This window comes from Cervus elaphus, chromosome 21 (genome assembly GCF_910594005.1).
Source record: "Cervus elaphus chromosome 21, mCerEla1.1, whole genome shotgun sequence".
Lineage (NCBI taxonomy): Eukaryota > Metazoa > Chordata > Mammalia > Artiodactyla > Cervidae > Cervus > Cervus elaphus.
The window spans coordinates 15,128,550-15,147,100 of NC_057835.1; the positions used below are offsets into that span (position 1 = coordinate 15,128,550).

The 18,551-nt window shown below is 36.1% G+C and overlaps 1 protein-coding gene across 7 annotated transcripts in view; it reads left to right on the plus strand.

Annotated features, from left to right (window-relative positions):
• CYRIB (CYFIP related Rac1 interactor B) overlaps positions 1-18,551 on the plus strand; it is a 143,092-nt gene that overhangs the window by 108,208 nt on the left and 16,333 nt on the right. For 4 of the 7 annotated variants that reach the window (XM_043880548.1, XM_043880547.1, XM_043880550.1 and 1 more), the window contains 3 exons: positions 5,842-5,924; positions 12,480-12,601; positions 16,894-16,999. In XM_043880548.1, coding sequence (XP_043736483.1) covers positions 5,852-5,924; positions 12,480-12,601; positions 16,894-16,999 — 301 coding nt within the window. In that variant the 5' untranslated portion in view covers positions 5,842-5,851. Of the gene's footprint in view, positions 1-4,850; positions 4,934-5,841; positions 5,925-12,479; positions 12,602-16,893; positions 17,000-18,551 lie in introns of those variants that run through there. The other 3 variants (XM_043880551.1, XM_043880552.1, XM_043880546.1) reach the window with 3 other exon arrangements.

Genomic DNA, 18,551 nt, shown 5'->3' on the forward strand with positions numbered 1-18,551 from the left:
CACTTCTTTTCAAATGTTGTATGGGAAAATGCTCCAGTGTATTTATTAAATGCCTTTTGTGAGCTCAGAAACACATGTGACAGACCACCGGCCAGGAAGAACACGTTCCTTTCCAGATAAGCTGCCAGTTTTGAAACAAACATATAAATAAGAGCTCTTGGTCACAGAATTCCACCAGAAATCTTGCAAACACTTGAAGTAAATTATATGTGACTTCTGCATATTAAATTTCTTCTTAGCTTATTTAGTAAATATTTATAATATTTAGTTTAAATCCAAGAATCACAATAAAAAGCAAATCAAAAGGAAATTCTTTACTTTTTCCTCCTGAATTCAGATTGTCAGACTTAAAGTTTAGCATTGTAAATAGTAACTTTTATTATTTAACTTTGAAATAGTGCCTCTCAAGTCTATCAGAATTTTGGACCAAGTTTTATGTAATGTGAAAAATCTTTTATATATTTTGTGTCAGGTTCATTTATTCATCTGAAATTCAGAGATCATATTAGAACTCTTTTAGATGCAAATGACAGAGGCCCTGCTCAACTAAAAAGGTAAAAGGGACATTGATTGAAAGAAACTAGGATGTCTTAAAACCAGAGGAAAATCTCGCAACTGAACTGAGGCAAATGGCAGCAGCCGGAACTTGGGAACAAAGAGAATGAGAAATGAAGGACTTGAGAACATGTCGCGTGACTCTCAGCAACATGTTGGCTTGTGACAGAGTGGCTTCCTCAAGGGCAGGAAGCACACGGGTTCCAGAGTCTCACGTGCACAGGTTCTGCCGCTGGGAACAGACCCTGTGGGTCAGTCAGATTGTTCTGACAGCAGCCGGAGCAAGGGCAGTTGCTGCTCTGCCAGGTGAGGTCCTGAAGGTTTTGCTTCCACTGCATTAACCTGTTTAATGATTTTATGAACCCTCTGCAGTGGAGGTGGTTATTGTATATATTTCACAGATGAGATGGAGAAGGAAATAGCAGTCCACTCCAGTATCCTTGCCTGGAAAGTCCCACGGACAGAGGAGCCTGGCGGGCTACAGTTCATGGGGTCACAAAGAGTCGGTTATGCCTGAGCACACACTGATGAGTGAACTGAGGCTTGGAGAAGTGAGGAAGCTTGACTAAAGTCACAAAGCTTAGAAGTGGCAGAGTTGTCAGGGGGTGGGGTGGGGGTAAAACCCTGGCAGTCTGGTACCCAACAGAACTGACAAATACTGTTATGTCATAGTCACTGAAATCAGTCACACTGAGGAGATGGAGAGGGAAATGGCACTGACTCCAGGATTCTTGTCTGAAGCATCACACAGACAGAGGAGCCTGTCCACGGGGTTACCTCACGTCGGATGCGACTGAGCAGCAGCATACTCATAGGTATTGAAATCAGTCACATTGGAGATGGAGAGAGTTTTTTTCTTTTAACTGTAAACTATGTGAGACAGCAGGAATATGGTTTTAATTTTTTTGCTTATTATTTAAAAATAATAAGCTTCTGGTGGCTCATAGGATAAAGAATCTGCCTGCAGTGCAGGAGAACCCAGGTTCTCTGAGTTGGGAAGATCCCCTGAAGAAGGGATTGGCTACCTGCTTCAGTATTCTTGCCTGGAGAGTCCCATGGACAGAGGAGCCTAGCGGGCTCCAGTCCATGGGGTCCCAAAGAGTCGGACAGGACTGAGTGAGTAAAACTTTGACTTTATTAAAAGATAGTATGTAGTGTAGTGTTAAGTCACTACATCCCTACATCCCAAGTCTGACTCTTGGCAGTTCCATGGATTGTAGCCCACCAGGCTCCACTGTCCATGGGACTCTCTAGGCAAGAATACTGGAGTGGATTGCCATTCCCTTCTCCAGAGGATCTTCCTGATCCAGGGATCAAACCTGGGTCTCCTACGTTGTAGGCAGATTCTTTACCGTTTGAGCTACAGGGAAGACCGTTAAGAGAGAGGACAACTGATAGTATTATAATGAACCATTTTCAGACCTTTGAAAAATTCCATGGGTTTTTGTTCAAAGAAACACATGATGTAGATTGTCTGTGTGCTGTGCAGTTTGCCCCCAGGAGACATTTGCTGCTCTCCAGGTCGTTTCTGTCTGTCACAGCTTGTGTGGTGGGTTAGTTAGTACTGCATCTGGTGTATAGAGGCCCGAGGTGCTGCTGAAGACCTTCCAGTGTGAGACCGACCCCTCTCAACAGCGGCATGAACGTGAAAGTCTCTCAGTTGTGTGTGACTCTCTGTGACCCTGTGGACCATACATACAGTCCATGGAATTGTCCAGGCCAGGATACCGGAGTGGGTTCCCTTCTCCAGGGGATCTTCCCAATGCAGGGATCGAACCCAGGTCTCCTGCATTGCAGGCCGATTCTTTACCAGCTGAGCCACCAGACTCGGCCCCAAATGTTAGTAGTCCTGAGGTTGAGAAACCTGTATTAGATAAACTGGGCCATTTTCTAACTAAGAGTCACTTTTTGGGATGAAGACGTGAAAAGGATTCTGAATCTTTGTGTACTTGGGAAGAGTGAATAGGTCAAGACCAAGTATGATGCTGGGTGACGGGTGTTAGTGGCACGTTAGGCTGGGGTGCCTCGAAAGAAGGACTAAGTAGTGGAAGAAATGCACTGAAGGAGATGTAGAAAAATGGAGCAGATAAACTTGGCTAGTTTCAGTATTTTCCCTGAGGATCACTGTGTGCATCCAAGTGCTAAGGTGAGGACACTTAGATCTCTGTCTTCTCCCTCTTTCCTCTACCTGGTGGTGGTCTCACAGGACTAATTATAGGGCAGCATTTTAGCAATACTCTTGACAGAAGTGGGCCATGGGTTTTGTGATTTAAAAAATGTAGTTTGTATTAAAAGAAACAGAGCCTTTTTTTTTTTTTTAAGTTACTTTGTGAATTTTGGTTTTTACCACAGGGAACGTTTTAATTGGATGCTTTCTGTGGGCCATACACTGTGCTAGGAAATTGGTGTTTAATCTCATTGAGCTCTCATGATGGCCTTTTAAGATGGTTACTGTGACATGTGTATTTTACTGGGGAAAATGAGTCCCAGAAAAGTTGACTACTATCCTCAAGGCAAACAGCTCTTTAGGTAGTTAAACTTTTTATTTGATTCCATAGATTAAGCTCTTTTAACAACGAATGGCGTGCTGCCTTTTCCTCTTAAAGACAGTTACCGTCCTTTCACATGCAGATTTTCCATCTATGGTTTAAGTTTTGATACCTGTAGGTAATTCTTTGTATATTTGGTCTTAGTTCTTATTAGTGACAGAATTTATACATGTTTGGAAACAGATACTCCATATATATTTGAAAGGTTTTGAAAGTTGAAGCTGTGAAATAGTTTTTTCCCAAATGTTCCTAAAAAATTTATTGCATAGATTTAGTAATACTCTGAGGTCATTCTTTGGATGTTTTATTTTTTCTTGTATATAAAAGCTTGGTATTATTAAACTTTTCACAGTGTAGAAGATAATTAAGATGAAATTTTTCTCTTTTAGTTTTAATCTCAGACAGTCCATCTGTGTCATACATTGTACAAAATCCTTTCAGTGAAATTCTGTGTAATAGGAATTTTAGTGTCAAAAATAACATAGATCCCTATTGCTGCCATACGGGGCATTATTTTAAGAGACGGGTCCCTTCATTGTTAACCATTGTTGTGAATAAACTAGGCTGCTTTTAACATTTCTAAGAAGTGTATTCCAGTTCATCGGACTTTGGTCTGTAAAGTGAGTAGCCATCACACGCAGACTCTGATTTCCTCTTTGGGAAGCTTAGAGTTAGGAACGTGTGCCAGTGCCCAGAGAGTAGGTGGAGGAAGGGAGCACCGCGCAGGACACTGGTGCTGACTCTTTCCAGACTTTTTTGTAACAGGGCTCAAGCAATAAGGTGTTTTCTTTCATCGATAGAAATAGTTACTTTGTATTTCACTTCATTTACCTTTACCAGAGCTTCCATATTTGGAGAGAAAGTATGGAGCTTAGAGGAGGGGAGGGGATGGTCTGTTGGTGGTGCCTTAGACTGCCTTCCCTATAGCTGCTACATCTTCAAGGTGTGAATCTGATTTCCTGGAGGATCCTGACCCCTCCTTACACCTTCATCCCCACTGAGTCATGGCAAATTCTTGGGCAAGGTTTACATCAGTGCATTATTTTTCCTCTGCAAAGTTAAAGAATTGTAATATTTACTGGCTCCCTTTGTGTTGGTTTGCTGTGTTAACTTCTAAGTTACATACTTTGTGTACAGTTGATATTGTTGAATAATCAACCTATGAGTTAAATAATAAAAAGTTTGATTAATCTTAGAAATATAGAAAATGTAGAAATACTGGTTTATGTATGGTAAAATTTTAAAAATGAGTCATTAATTGATATCTCCCTTCAGTCTTTAATGGTTAAGTGTGGTTTGAATACTGTCTTCCTTATACTCCTAATAGGATTTGCTTCTACAAGAGGTAAAATATCCCCAATATTTAAAAATAATGGTCTCAGTATTTCCTTAGGTGAGAAATCTATTCTTAATGTTAATTTAAATTGAGAATATATGCCTTAAGCATTTTAAAGGAGTAACACTTAGCATAGATGTTAATGAAATGTAACTATTGTAAGTTAAACGTAAAAATCTAATCTTTCTTTCCAGTTTTGCTTTATGTAAATTTTTGGATATATGGGAAAGAGGGACAAGAGCTATAAACTCAGAGCCAAATGTGCTTTTGTTGTTCCAAATTTTCAATGCCAGAAGCATATAAACCTGCACCTGTTGGTAATTATGAGCAAGCCAGCCTTTGCCGAATCCCAGGCCTCTGCTTAAAACTTTTTTACTGGAACTAAACAATGTTGCCATTTTTATTTTTAGGTTTGCTGGCATGGGTAATCTCATTAAGGTGCTAACCAGGGACATAGACCACAATGCAGCACATTTTTTCTTGGACTTTGAAAGTAAGTCTCATAGCCCCTCACGGCTGGTGCATAATGGTAAAGGTGAAAGATAAATTAATACTCACACCACAGTGAAGGCCAGCTTTGTTAATAAAATCACGGGGATCACACAAAATTTGCATGACTTTTTTTCTTAATCGTAGGCAAACATCACCATCATATGTATAATTTAGTTTTTCATTTGCCGAATCATGTTGAGTGTGTAGCCAGTGCTGTCCTTTCATTAGTCCATGAAGCAGCTAGCCTTATGATGAACATTCTAATAGTATGCCTCAGTGACTGCCCAGCAATCTGGTTGCTTATAACCCTATAGTAATTCTGTTCATATGAAGGATCAGAGTTGTGCTGCATATCCAGAATCAATTCTTTAAATAACTTCCACAAATTATTGAGAATCCAAATTTGATTAGAAATACGTGCTTTGTTGAATGGCATACAGGAAGTAGTCTGATATTCTGCTACTCTTAAGATGAAAGCAAAGGTGAGCTGTGGCCAAAATTCTTAATATTTGGCTTTAAAATAAATTGTTGTTTCAGTGCAATATTAAACAAGATTACCTGTGAATAATTCTTGATCAGAAATTTCTTTTTCAGAATACTAGCACTATTGGAATACTTAAAGAATTTTTCATTATAAGGCCATTAATGAAACTTGGGAGAATTTTAAGAAGAAGTAGAGCAACAGTTGTGCCATTGTGTACAGGAAAACTACATTTCACCTCTAGGTCCTCCATGTCAGCACCTGGAGACCCCGCTTTGCTGTCTGCCCGAGCACAGTCTGGGTAACCTGAAGGACGAATTCATGGCCTAATGAACATTTTCCCTGTTACGATTTTTTTTTTAAGTTAAATTTCAGATGTTCTTCTTTATAAAGGGATATTTTCTCTTTTCTCATTCTTGTCTTGACAGGTACCTTAACATGGGGAATCTTCTTAAAGTTTTGACATGCACAGACCTTGAGCAGGGGCCAAATTTTTTCCTTGATTTTGAAAGTGAGAAGATGATTTTATATCTATTTTTCTTTGCCTGCAGTAGACTGCGTTTGTCTTGCACTAAATGAATGTTTCCACTTTGCCATCTTTTTAACTTTTGCTTTGCATGACTGAGCTATGAATTGTTTGAGTAAAACTTCTTGTGCCTTCTAGAACTGGAAGTCATATTTTATAGATTAAATTGTGATAATGTTTTTACTTGAATTTTTATAAGAGATTTATATCTCTTAGTTGGACATTAATTTATAATTTGAGATCTCTAGTAAAAACATTTGAGATGCTCTGAAAACATTTTTATGAAGAGATTTTGGTGGAAAGGATATGCTGCTTCAAGATTTGTTAATTAGAAGCAATATTTTGGGAAAATTTTACTGTAGTTGAGAAAAATTGATTAGGTTTCAATTACTCTATGTACCTATTGAAATAATTTGAATACAAAATCTGTTCATGAAGGCCATTCAAAGCTCAGTAGTTTGGGCATAATATTAAAAGGTAAGTGTGAACCTTAATTATTTAATCTTTGCAGATAACTGATTTTAAAAGTTAAATTTATTATATGTATTTATTTCAGGAATTCACTTTTTTTCTAACTCTAAATAAAAAGAAAAATAATGGGTTCACAGACCTTTAAGTAATTTGCCTTCTGTTTGTTTTATGTTGCATGACCTATTGTAATATGGTCTAAGAGTGGCAGGTAAGTGTCATTGACCTCTGTGCATGTTGAAAAGCTTTTGCTTTTTTGGCTGGCAGTATTGCTTTAGCTTGTCTGGTTGTCAAATTGGGAACAATGATATTCAATTGGTGTTTTAGTGTGAATGTTGCTATTTTAACTGATCATTAGAAAATTGTTAGGAAAGGGTGAAGAGCCTTTAGGTTATAAATCACGTTACCACTTGCATTTTCATCTGAGATTAAAACATTTGAACAGATTTTTACATATTTAAGATATTTTATGAGTTTTAAAACAAATCCCTTAAAATAAATCCCCCCAGAGATGTTGCATTTTTTCCATCAACTTCAGTTTATGTGATATTATACAGTTCATCCTATTTTATGAATAATTTGTATTTTTTTTCTTTAAATAAGGACAGATCATATGAGCACATTAATTTATAGTTTGTCTCCATTTGATGGGGCAGTCTGTGGTCTCTGATATTTTTCCACTTTTACTACATTCCTATTGATGTTTCATACTGACAGTTTGCATACTCTGCAGGCCAGTGAAGAGTAGTAATGTCAACATCAGGACCATATTGTTTGGTTTTTAGGGAACGATGTTATTGAATGTTAGTTTTCTTGACCCTTCTCAACAATTTAACAATGCTATTTTAAATGCATGTTTAGCATGAATTTTAATCAGCTTGGGGATATTGAGCAGTTTGCTGATTTGAGGATTATTCTTTCAGATGAGGCAGCTTACATTAGAGCTGTATTTTAGTTTACTTGCATCTGTTTCAAACTTGCTGTTGTATATTTTTCTGCTATTCTGTCTCCTTTTTATCTTTGTCTCAAGTTCCTTACATTTGCAGAATCTTGGCTTTGATACAGTCAAGATCTTGTTCAAGACTTGGCACTTGATCTTTTTATAAACCTAGCATTATGTTGTGGTCAAGTGAGAAGCATGAATTTACTGTAGTTTTCAAAATATTATTTGATCTTGGTTTTCTAATCTGTGGGGGTTTGGATCATTATCCTTAAGTTTTAAATAGCTAATGTAGTAGCAGGAGGAGGTTAAGATTAATAACAAGAATAACCAACAATGAAGAACTACATATAAAGTGTTAACTTCCTAAAGGCAGATATAAATTAAGTATTTGTTGCTTATATCAGCCAATGTAAAACTTTTGACACTTACTGGTAACCTATAAATGAAATGTAGTGAAAACAGACTGCAAACTACTTCAGAGTTTGTCCTGTTAATTCTGTTACATTTTGTAAATATGTTTTCTTTTGAATCTAATATCAGAGTTGTCTTATTCAGTTTTATCTCTCATCTATTTGCATATTTATCTTCTTTTTGGAAATGTGCATTTGTAAAAGTGTATTTTATCATTCAGCTACTATAGTGACCCCTTGAAACTTCCTTCCTTTTTAACTGTTTTATACCAGATTCAAAATTGCCAACACAGTTGATTTGCCAGTTCATAGGTTGATGAGAATAAAGTCATATTCTGTTATTAAACAGTGTTTAATACATTATTTATTTCTAGATAAACTGTAATATTTAGGTTACCAGAATAATTTAGCTTTACTCATCATCATTCTAATTGGTTAAGCCTACCATCTCCATGCATCTCCATGGTCGGGCAGCTATAGAAACAATACCATACAGACAGATATATTGGCATTTTGCATCAAACTGTATAAAAATTAACTATTCTAGTAATTTTGAACTATGATTTAATGGACCCCTATATTTTACAAAATGAAGACTGTCTTTAAAGTACATCATTATCCCTTAATATATGTGCTTGCACACACACAGTTTTTCACTTCAGCTTGCCTCGTGTGTGCCAGCCAGTAGATACTGGGGATGCCAAGATAACTAACAAACAACCCTCACCTTTGGGGAGTTCTCAATCCAGTAGAATAGATAGAAATGCAAGCTAATTATTTACATCATTCAAAGTATATAGGTCAGGAAAGGGATTAACTTTACCTGTGAGTGGATTGGACACGATGGAAGAATTCCTGACAGTGATATTAGAGTTGGGTTGTGAAGGGTGATAAGAATGTTTCATGCTAATTTAGTGCAGGATGTTGTGGAGAAAAAGGAACAACATGTTTTTTTAAAAAAAGCCTTGAGGCATGAAATGACATTCTGTGTTCAGTGAAGTGTATTATCTACTCGAGGTACTAGAAAGAGGGTCTTTTTCTTAAAACAAATTATCCCTATATGATTTTATTTTAAGAATAGTGGTTTAATTAATATGTAGAGTTGCCCCGTAAAATTTGGTGGCAGTTATGCTAATGACAGCATATTAAAAGCACTGAATTGGGGCCTGTACAGTCTCTTCTAGTTCTTGAAATTTCTTATTTTATGATGACGCTGTTAATTGATAGCTCCTTCTAATGACAGATCTTTAGCCTGAGTAACTACTTTGTGTACTAGTTCACGCAGTTGTCTCTTGCGAGAAGAGGGACTTTTATGTCCCTTCCCAACCTTAGCAAGGTGCTTCATCGTCACAGAAGCTCAGTGTTCATTAGTTAACCTTGATTCGTGTAACTCCAGGTAGACCAAATAGGAGAGTAAATGTAGGTGGTTATTTGTGAGAAATAGACTCTTACTTTCTCTAATTCTTTGTTATAGAGCCTTTCCACTTAGTCATACTTTTCTTCGAATTCTTGTGTCTTTTGTGTTTCCTGTTCTCCTCTCCCCCCAGTCAAAAAAAAATTTGATAGTACCCACTCTCTTAGTCTTTGGTTTTTCCATTTTACCTTTTATATATTTTCAGTTGCTTTTGCCCTGTACTTTGAAATTTCTGATGGCATTTTGTTATATTTATTTTTCTAAAATGATGTAGGGTTATATTTGTTTAGATGTAAAAATGCTTTAACACATGCTAGAGCATATTTATGAATCTATACCTTATCATTCATTCAACAATTATTTATTATTAAAAATCTACTAGGTACTAAGTTTATATACTGAACAGTGGTATGTACTGTACATACTCTGCCTCAGTGGGATTATAAACATTTACTGTATGAATGAATGAGATTAAAGCAGAAAGACCTCTTATCACAGTTACAATTTTTATGTTACAAATTTTTTTTCCTTTTGTAGCTTATCTTTGCCTCTGTACCATAACAACTTCAATTTTAGCAGTTACTTTCAGTGACTCTTCAGTAGGAAACTGGTGTGAAATTATTAAAATAATTAATTTTACCTTCAAATAGTAAGAGCAACTGAAACATGCTTTAATTTCCCTTGAACAGCTTTTAAAACTAAGCTTGATGAGTAATCACTATGCCTACTCTCAGTAGTAGATAACATTTTGCAATCAAATGAATGTCCTTTTGTTATTGGCTAAGCTTATGATATGTTTTTCCTCAAGTAATTAAATTTTTCATTTTTTGCTATGAGAAATCAAAGTGACAAGTCTTGGTTGATCCCATTTTGGGGAAAAATGCTTTATTTTATACAGTCCTTTCCCCTCCTGAGTATTTCACCCTTTTGCATGACTTGCTGTCAGTAAAGTAGTGCTTACCTGTCTGCTCTTTTCTGTTTGTCTTCATTTCTACAGCAGTCTTCAGCAGCTTTCAAAATTATAAATGTGACTTTCCTGTGACAGTCTAAAACATGTTTAATCAGTGCGGTGCTGGGTATTTTTTCCACCCTTAAGGGAAACTGGAATCTTCTCCTTTATTTTTAAATTTCTTGGTACTTATTAAACCTTTAATAATGATTAACCACTTCCAAGGTCTATTTAAATCTCCTTGATAATATTTCTTTTGTATATAATTCTCTGTCATATTTTTCTGTTAACAGCTAGTTACCATACCCAAAATACATAGCTTAGTGTTTTCAAACTTCACAAATATCTTTTAATATATAATAGTCAAAATATTGTCCTTTGTCATGAATTCCCACTTCATGAATTCAAACTATGATACGTGTCTACTATTGATGTTATGTCTGTAGTTTCATAATTTCATATGGAAAGTATAAAACTGCTGTTTTTTGCATGTAAAATTTTTCTCTACTGCATCTGGTGTAAGTATAAAAAGTTATAACTGAGGTGTACTTTTTTTTTAGTGTGTGTCTAATTATGAGTGGAGAATATGGTCTGGCTAAATGAAAAAATATTACTGCTAAATGACAAACTTTGATTTTTAAAAAATCATTTAGCTATAATATCAGTATTTGCTCCTAGTAATACCTTTATAGCTTTGGACACGGAGTCTTAAATTTTTCAGTTGACTCCTCTTGTGTAATTTGTCATAGCAGTTTCTTTGAAAAAAAGTGCATGATTTCTGAAAGGAGACTTAAAATGAGGAAGCAGACCTGAGAAGACAAACTCTTAGGTTGGCTTTGCATGTGAACGTTACTGCTGCTGTAGCACTGTGTTAAGTATGTTGAAATTGAAGTCTGGTACTGTGATTGCTGATCAAAGATGTATTTTTGACTAGTTGGTGAGTTTAATAGATGAATTGAATTATGACTTGCCTTAAGCACAAAGTGAAGTTCCAGGTTTTAGGCACCTGGACTCCCAGTTTCGTGTGTGAGCTAAGTTTTTAAAAAAATTTTAAGGAAAGGAATAAATAGATCTTTGTATATTTATGGGGAGGTGAAGTATGTGCAGAAAAGTCTAGGTTCTAGTATTATATGATTGGTAAATGATATTTATGAGAAATGTTCTTAATTCATATTATAAATTTGGTCTGCCTCCCCTACCCTCCAGAGTGTAAGAGAAAATTTTAACATGGAGGAATTCTGACACCACAATTGCTCTCTAAAACATTATGGTAATCATAATGTTTATTATTTTAAGTGCTTTTTGCCTTGTCTGTAGTCTTGAATATAGTCTAGTTGGAAAGATTTATGAAAAACTCAGATTCCTCACAGAACATCTTTTTCCTTCATTTTCCCCCACCAAAAATCAAATGTATTAAATAAAAAAGACTTATCCTTAGCGAAACAAATGACCAGGGTATTAAAAACAGGATTTTTGTCACCTCAAGCCTTAACAGAGAAATCCAGAATTACTCATCTATCAACACTTCTGTTTTGTGGCTAATGCCACACATGGTGGAAGTGCCCATATGTTTGTGTTCCTAACTATGCTTTTTATAATTCCCCCTTCATTTTTCTTCTCACTCAGTCCCAAGTATATAGAAACTCAGTTTTTGCATTAGTATTTCAAAATTTCAGTGATAATATTGTGTCTTTAAGTATCTAGTTTTTAGTAGCCTGGTAATTCTGGAGTCCTTTCATAACTCAAACTCCTCTGCATAGTAATCTGCACCTTTTGTTCATCAGCAGAGAAGTTCACTGGTCAGTGTATAAAGTGGTTTTTAGAACCACTAAAGTCTTTTTTCTTAGTTTCTAATTTTTTATATCAAAACTCAGTCATTAAAGTGAACTTTATTTTAAAGGAAAGTAGTTTGTCTTAAACTGTAGATGAGCCAGCTACATTAGTTAGTCTTTCATTTCTGTTAAGTTAAATAGATGGTTACCCATGCATTTTCAGTCATTACTGTTAGTGGTGAGTATAGCAGAAACAGTGAGTATACACTGACAATTAAAATTTTTGACTTATAACTCTCATTTGTTTAATATAACACATCATGATTTGTAACTCGAATAGTGATGTTTGATGTTCCCTTGCTTCTCTATGATATTTACCAACTTGAGGCTAGTTATTCAAATACAGAACTCTGTAAAAATGGTCAGTCTTTTATAAGAAGTGTGAAGTTAGCATTGGGAAAAATGTTAAGTCAAACCAACTTTTTAGACTATTTATTTTTGGATTATTTAATACTTGAGTTATTATACATGTACTTAAAAAAATCATGTGACTGTAAATTTTCTTGTGCTTTCCTGCTATTTAGATGCCCAGCCGACAGAGTCTGAGAAGGAAATTTATAACCAGGTGAATGTGGTTCTAAAAGATGCAGAAGGCATCCTGGAGGACTTGCAGTCGTATAGAGGAGCTGGCCATGAAATACGGGAGGTGAAAATTACTGTCCCTGTTTTTAATCTCTCTTGTTTCCTGTATTGTCTATTTGCATAGTCAGAGTTATTTAAAGGAAGATCACTTGCATTATTTCAGAAGTGGTTGCAGTGATAGAAGGGTAAACAGAAAACAGGATTCTATAACTACGTAATTTATATATATTAAAAAGAGAATTCTTTTGGCTTACTCTCATACCTGAAATTTACAGTATCCATGGGGGTGCTGTTCATACTGTTTTTGGAGGGGAGAACGTCGAGCATTCTATGGATTTTCTGTTCTGCCAGTCTGTCATTCTGCTCCTCCTAAGCTTCCTAGGAGAAAGCCAAAACCATCTTTGTGGTCTGGACCCCCTCAACTGTGTCTGATGCCACCAGAGAGCAAGTGTATGGTGTGGTATCCCTCAGCTTTCTTCTCTCAAACCTCTGAACTTATCCAGGTTATCATCCATCTGTTTTTCTATTTCTTCTGTTTTATTTTTTTTTTTCCTCCCAGAAGAAGCCATGTGCCTACTTCTTACCAAGACTAACTTCTCTACTGTTGTTCTCTACCCTCCTCTGAAACTTTACTCTTTTAATTTCCTTCTCTTAATTGCATCTTTTTCTTTTACTGAGTTCTTCCCCACACGTGCACACATACACTCAGGTGTCCAGTACTACCCAAAGAAACTTCCTGGCCTCTGGTCTCTTTTCTCATTGTATTTTTTGAAGGCATAGCTTACACTTTGTCGTTTCAGTTTCTCCTGACCTTCTGCTCCTGTGTTTCTCACCTCTCCTACACTGGACTGCTCGTTTCCCGAACGTCTTGCCCATGTACAGTTCCTTGCCTTTGTTTTTGTCTGGAACATGGCACTTCTTTTTTTCTTTTCCTGCTCAGTTCCTATCCTTCCTTCAAATCCCAGTAATCTTCTACTTCCCTATACTCTTTTGCCATAGCACTTGGCACTTTTTTTTTTTTTATGGTAGCCACCACTTTTTTTTTTTTAAATCACTGAGATATGATGTCTATTTCTTGAGCCTTCTAGCTTGAGGAAGGTTTCTTTCTTACTTTTGTGCTGTCAGCACCTAGTATAGTGCTTGGTAAGCAGTTAGTGACTGTTGAATAAATGCAAGAAGACTAATCTTGCCATTAGCATTGGCTTTAGGTAAAACCTTACAATTTCAGTAAATGAAGGCATGTAACCATTTCTGTGAATTTCAAGTTTTCTAAACATACCAAGCTGAGTATAAATCAAATGTAAAAAGAACAAATGTGACTACTGAGACTGTCATAGGTCAGTGTGAAGACTTAATTGACTTAGTAGAACAACCATTCTACCTTTTGAGAAGGCACATGATAGAATAACAAAGTGGTTAAAGTTTAATGGAGGTTGGTTTATGAAGAAACAGGTTTTTTTTTTTTTTTAAAGAAATGGTCTTAATCAATGCAAGTGGCATTATAGAATCATTGTCTTTTTGGAGGTCAGTTTGACAAGGTGTAAAATCAGATCTATAAAATTATATGTACTCTTCTGTCAGATATTAATTTTAGAAAACACTCTCCAGAAGGCTGTCATTCAAGGGGGAGGTGAATGTAAAAATCTTTATGGCTGCCTTATTCATCATAGCAAAAATTTGGAAGCAATTCATAGAGTTGTTTTGAGGATAGAGTTAGATAATCTATCAGAAGAGACACATAGAAGCTGACACAGAGAAGATAGACTGAGAGTTTACTGTTATTACCATGCTAATGATGTGAATTATATATATATATATATTTGTTTAAATAGTGCTTTATTAAACACGACTCTAAAGGAGAATAAAATTTGATTTAAGATAGAATCTACTGACTTCCTGGCGGTCCAGTGGCTAAGACTCTGTGCTTCCAGTAGCAGGGGGCCTGGGTATGATCCCTGGTCAGGGAACTGGATCCCACATGCCACAGCTAAGAGCAAAGATCCCGTGTGCTGCAACTAACACCCAACACAGTCAAATAAATAAATAAGATAATTTTTTTAAGAAAGAATCTATTAAATAAACAAAGCTTATTCTCTGGAATAAACCACTAGAGAGGGAAATAAGAACTTTCTGCTAATGTTTTGGTATATCAAACATTTTAACATTTTTGAAAATAAGTTACAATGCCTGCTCCATGACAGCCTCCCCTGCTTCTGTGCTTCTCACCTCTCCTACACTGGACTGCTCGTTTCTGAATGTCTTGCACATGTACAGTTCCTTGCCTTTGTTTTTGTCTGGAACATTGCACTTCTTTTTTTCTTTTCCTGCTCAGTTCCTAGCCTTCCTTCAAATCCCAATAATCTATTTCCCTGTACTCTTTTGCCATAGCACTTTGCATGTTATTTTTTTTAATGGAGGCCATCGCTTTTTTTTTTAAAAAGGCTTGACATCTCACTGAGTGCCCTTTTTCACATTGGACTATGATATAGGTGCTATGTCAAAAGTGTTCTCTGACAGCAGTGGAACTGATCTGAGAGGAGAGTCACAAGTATAAGGAGAACCATAAACAGTTGTCGTAGAAGAGCAACCAGTGTCTTCGGTTCTAAATCCAGGCAAGGCACACCCAGGGAAATAGTTAACTCTGTTCACTCTTAACAGTGAGTGACATTTGCTGGAGCATTTTAATATTATGAGAATGAGTTGGTATTTAGAAAATTGTGTTTAAATTCTTGCAAGAGAGATTGGATAGGCTTCTGAAGAGAAGAAAATGCATTTAAAATTTTTATCTGTTTGCTTATTTCCCAAATAATAAAATGAACAAATTTTTACTACTAGATATAAAACCGTTGAGATTTGGCTTAAAGACTAAAAGGATTGTTTCATGCACATCAGAATAATACCACAGTCCCTTTGAAATAGTCATATTAACATAATGTGAAATAAGGATTGTTAGATGTTGTAAAGTCCAGTTTTCTTTAACATAACATTATTTCTAAATAGTCGTATAAGTGAGATTCATTTCAGACTCCTATTTGTTTCTGTAAAAAAGCTTATAAGGCAGTTTGCTTAAACAATGTATATAGCCCACTAATTTAGCTTGTTGCTAATTTATCTGAAAGTGAAAGTGAAGTCGCTCAGTCATGTCCGATTCTTTGCAACCCCGTGGACTGTAGCCCACCAGGCTCCTCCGTCCATGGGATTCTCCAGGCAAGAATACTGGAGTGGGTTGCCATTTCCTTCTCCAGGGGATCTTCCCCGCCCAGGGATCGAATCCAGGTCCTCCTGCATTGCAGGCAGACGCTTTAACCTCTGAGCCACCAGGGAAGCCCTGAAGCATCTTCTAAATCTATCTTGTTTCAGTTTTATTTGTTTCCTTCTGGTTTTGTATGGATGGAGTCAGAGTACTAGTGTCTTGGGGAAATCTGAATGTGCCATTATCTTCTGATGATGTTGTGAACAGGTGCTTCACCTTTCAGAGGGAATGTTTAGCTCATGTGAAGATGTTAGAAAAAGCAGACCAGACTTTTATGGACAAAAAGTGAAGAAAAGCATCTGTAAGCGAAAGGAAGATGAAATCAATAATATACATTTCTTTGGGACTAGCCCTCTGTGCTTACAAATGATTGCCTAATGACTTGGAAGACTGGGCAGAGAAAGAGCATATTCATATTTACAATAGAGTCTCCAGATTATGTTTTATTTTCTCCCCTTTAACATTAGAAACTTTTTCACCTTCTTCAAGAAAACCTAAAAAAATTTAGATTCCAGAATAGGGTTTTAATTATAGGGAAGGGATAAGTGACAATTTCTAAATCACATTTTCAGGTTGGTTTAGGTTCTTCGGTATTTGATAGCTTTTTTAAAGCTAGGTTGGGCCTTAGAATTTGAATTATTGAGCATTTATTAGCCTTTTCCCCAGAATGGGTCTTATTTATCACCTGCCTTTTTTGTTCCTTTTATTCCACTAAAACAGTTCTTAAAGAATTTCTAAGAAAGCTTGTCTGTGATATGGGAAACAATATAAAATGGTATCTTTATTTGGTTCTAGATTTGAGAGTCTAAATTTTAGATTCTAACAGGTATCAAGGCATAATATACCTGACAAACATACATTGTGTCATTTCTTATTCTCTTCTATCCATATCCATTGCAAGGGTGATGAAAACTATTACACTAGGTTTAAAGTACCCCTGGAGTTGAGAAGGCCAGTTTCAGCTCTCCTGGATCCATTATACTGAGTTTCATAGACTATACCAGAATTCCCTGTGTTTGCCAAAACCTATATTTTAATGTAAAAATAATACTGTTATGATTTTTTAATAAATCTTGATTATTTTTATTCTTTGGATTTTGAAGGCAATCCAGCATCCAGCAGACGAGAAGTTACAAGAGAAGGCATGGGGTGCAGTTGTTCCACTAGTAGGCAAATTAAAGAAATTTTATGAATTTTCTCAGAGGTTAGGTAAGTGGAAAGTTTTATCATTATGACTTCCTCAGTGAAAAAGGAAGTTATTGATACTGGAAGCTATTTACAAGATTTCATGTTCACACTGCTAAATGTATATGTCTCATAGGTAAAGCAGCTTGTAGACTATAAGATTATAGCTTAATGTTGCTGTCTTCCTGTTCAGCTAGGTCTTTTAAGTTATTGAGACCATTTTTCTCAACAAATTGAAACTTCTATAAGAAGATTTCTGATTTATTGCAGCCTAAAGTGTCCTATTGTGAGAACTGCTGGTAGAATTCCTTTCCAGCTGTGGAGCAAATCCTTTCCCATGTGTAGGAACTAATCCTCAGTCTCCTTGGTGATTTAGATTTTTGTGTTCCTAAGATCAATCAAATCCACATACCTAAAACTGTACACGATGAGAACAAGGAAGCTAATGGTATATGTGAAATTACCAAGGGAGTTATTAAGTAAAAAGAATTCGGAACCGTATGGTTTTTCCCTTGTATGGGAAAATTTATTTTAAGATCAGAATTGTGCCTTTAATACAGTGGATAAGTAGAATTGGAGTTCTTTTTCTTGAAAAAGGAAGAGACACCAGGTAAGATTTAGCCATTTAGCTGCTTGTGTACATTGGAAGAGCTTTTACTTTGTGAAGTTGGGAGCATGGGGTGGGAACTGGTATAGATTGTGTCATAAGTTTGAAACATTTCAGTTTAAGTTTTTGACGTGTTTATATAGTTTAACTTTTTGAATCATATAAATATGCTATATATCCTAAATGAGTACATACAATTTAATAAGAAAACTAGTACTGTAAGATAGAAGCCGGATGTTCAGTTGCTCAGTTGTGTCCCACTCTTTGTGACCTCATGGACTGCAGCACGCCAGGCTTCCCTGTACATCACCATCTCCTGGAGTTTGCTCAGAATCACCTCCATTGAGTTGGTGATACCACTTGGGGGCTTATAAGCTAAATTTAGACCTGAGATATGATTTGTTTTGCTCACGTGGTTTTTTAAAAATTCCTAATTAGTTGCCACGTTTTAAAATTGGTAGTTGTTGTGTTTTGTGTGTATGTGTCTTAAGTCTTTGGTTGCTTTGGAAAAATCAGTAGCTTAGGCAGCAGTTAATCAATTGATCTTTCCTCTCAGTTGGCGAAGCTGAGTGGCAAACCAGCTGTGTCCATTAGTTAAGGAGTGTGTTTTCTGGTTGCAGTGGGTCCCTACTGCATCCTGGTTTTTTATATCTTGCTCTCTTTGTGTCTTTAAGTAAACTACTTGGCCATTTGTGTCAACCTCTGCTTCAAAGTTGAAATTCTGTTTTTTTTTTTGTTTTTTTTTAATGTTCGTATTTTTTAAAAAGTGCAAGAATCGCTGTTTTTCCTTAGATGCAACACGCTGTCAAATGCAAAAACAAATAATAGTTGAGATAGAAGTGTTTTGTTTAAATTGTCCTTTTCTTACTAGAAGTAAGAATTATAAATTATTTTCCTCAAGCATAGCAGTCAGTTCTTTTAGTCAAGTATCTTATGTAATCCATAGCTTTGTAACCTCAGGGGGCCTAG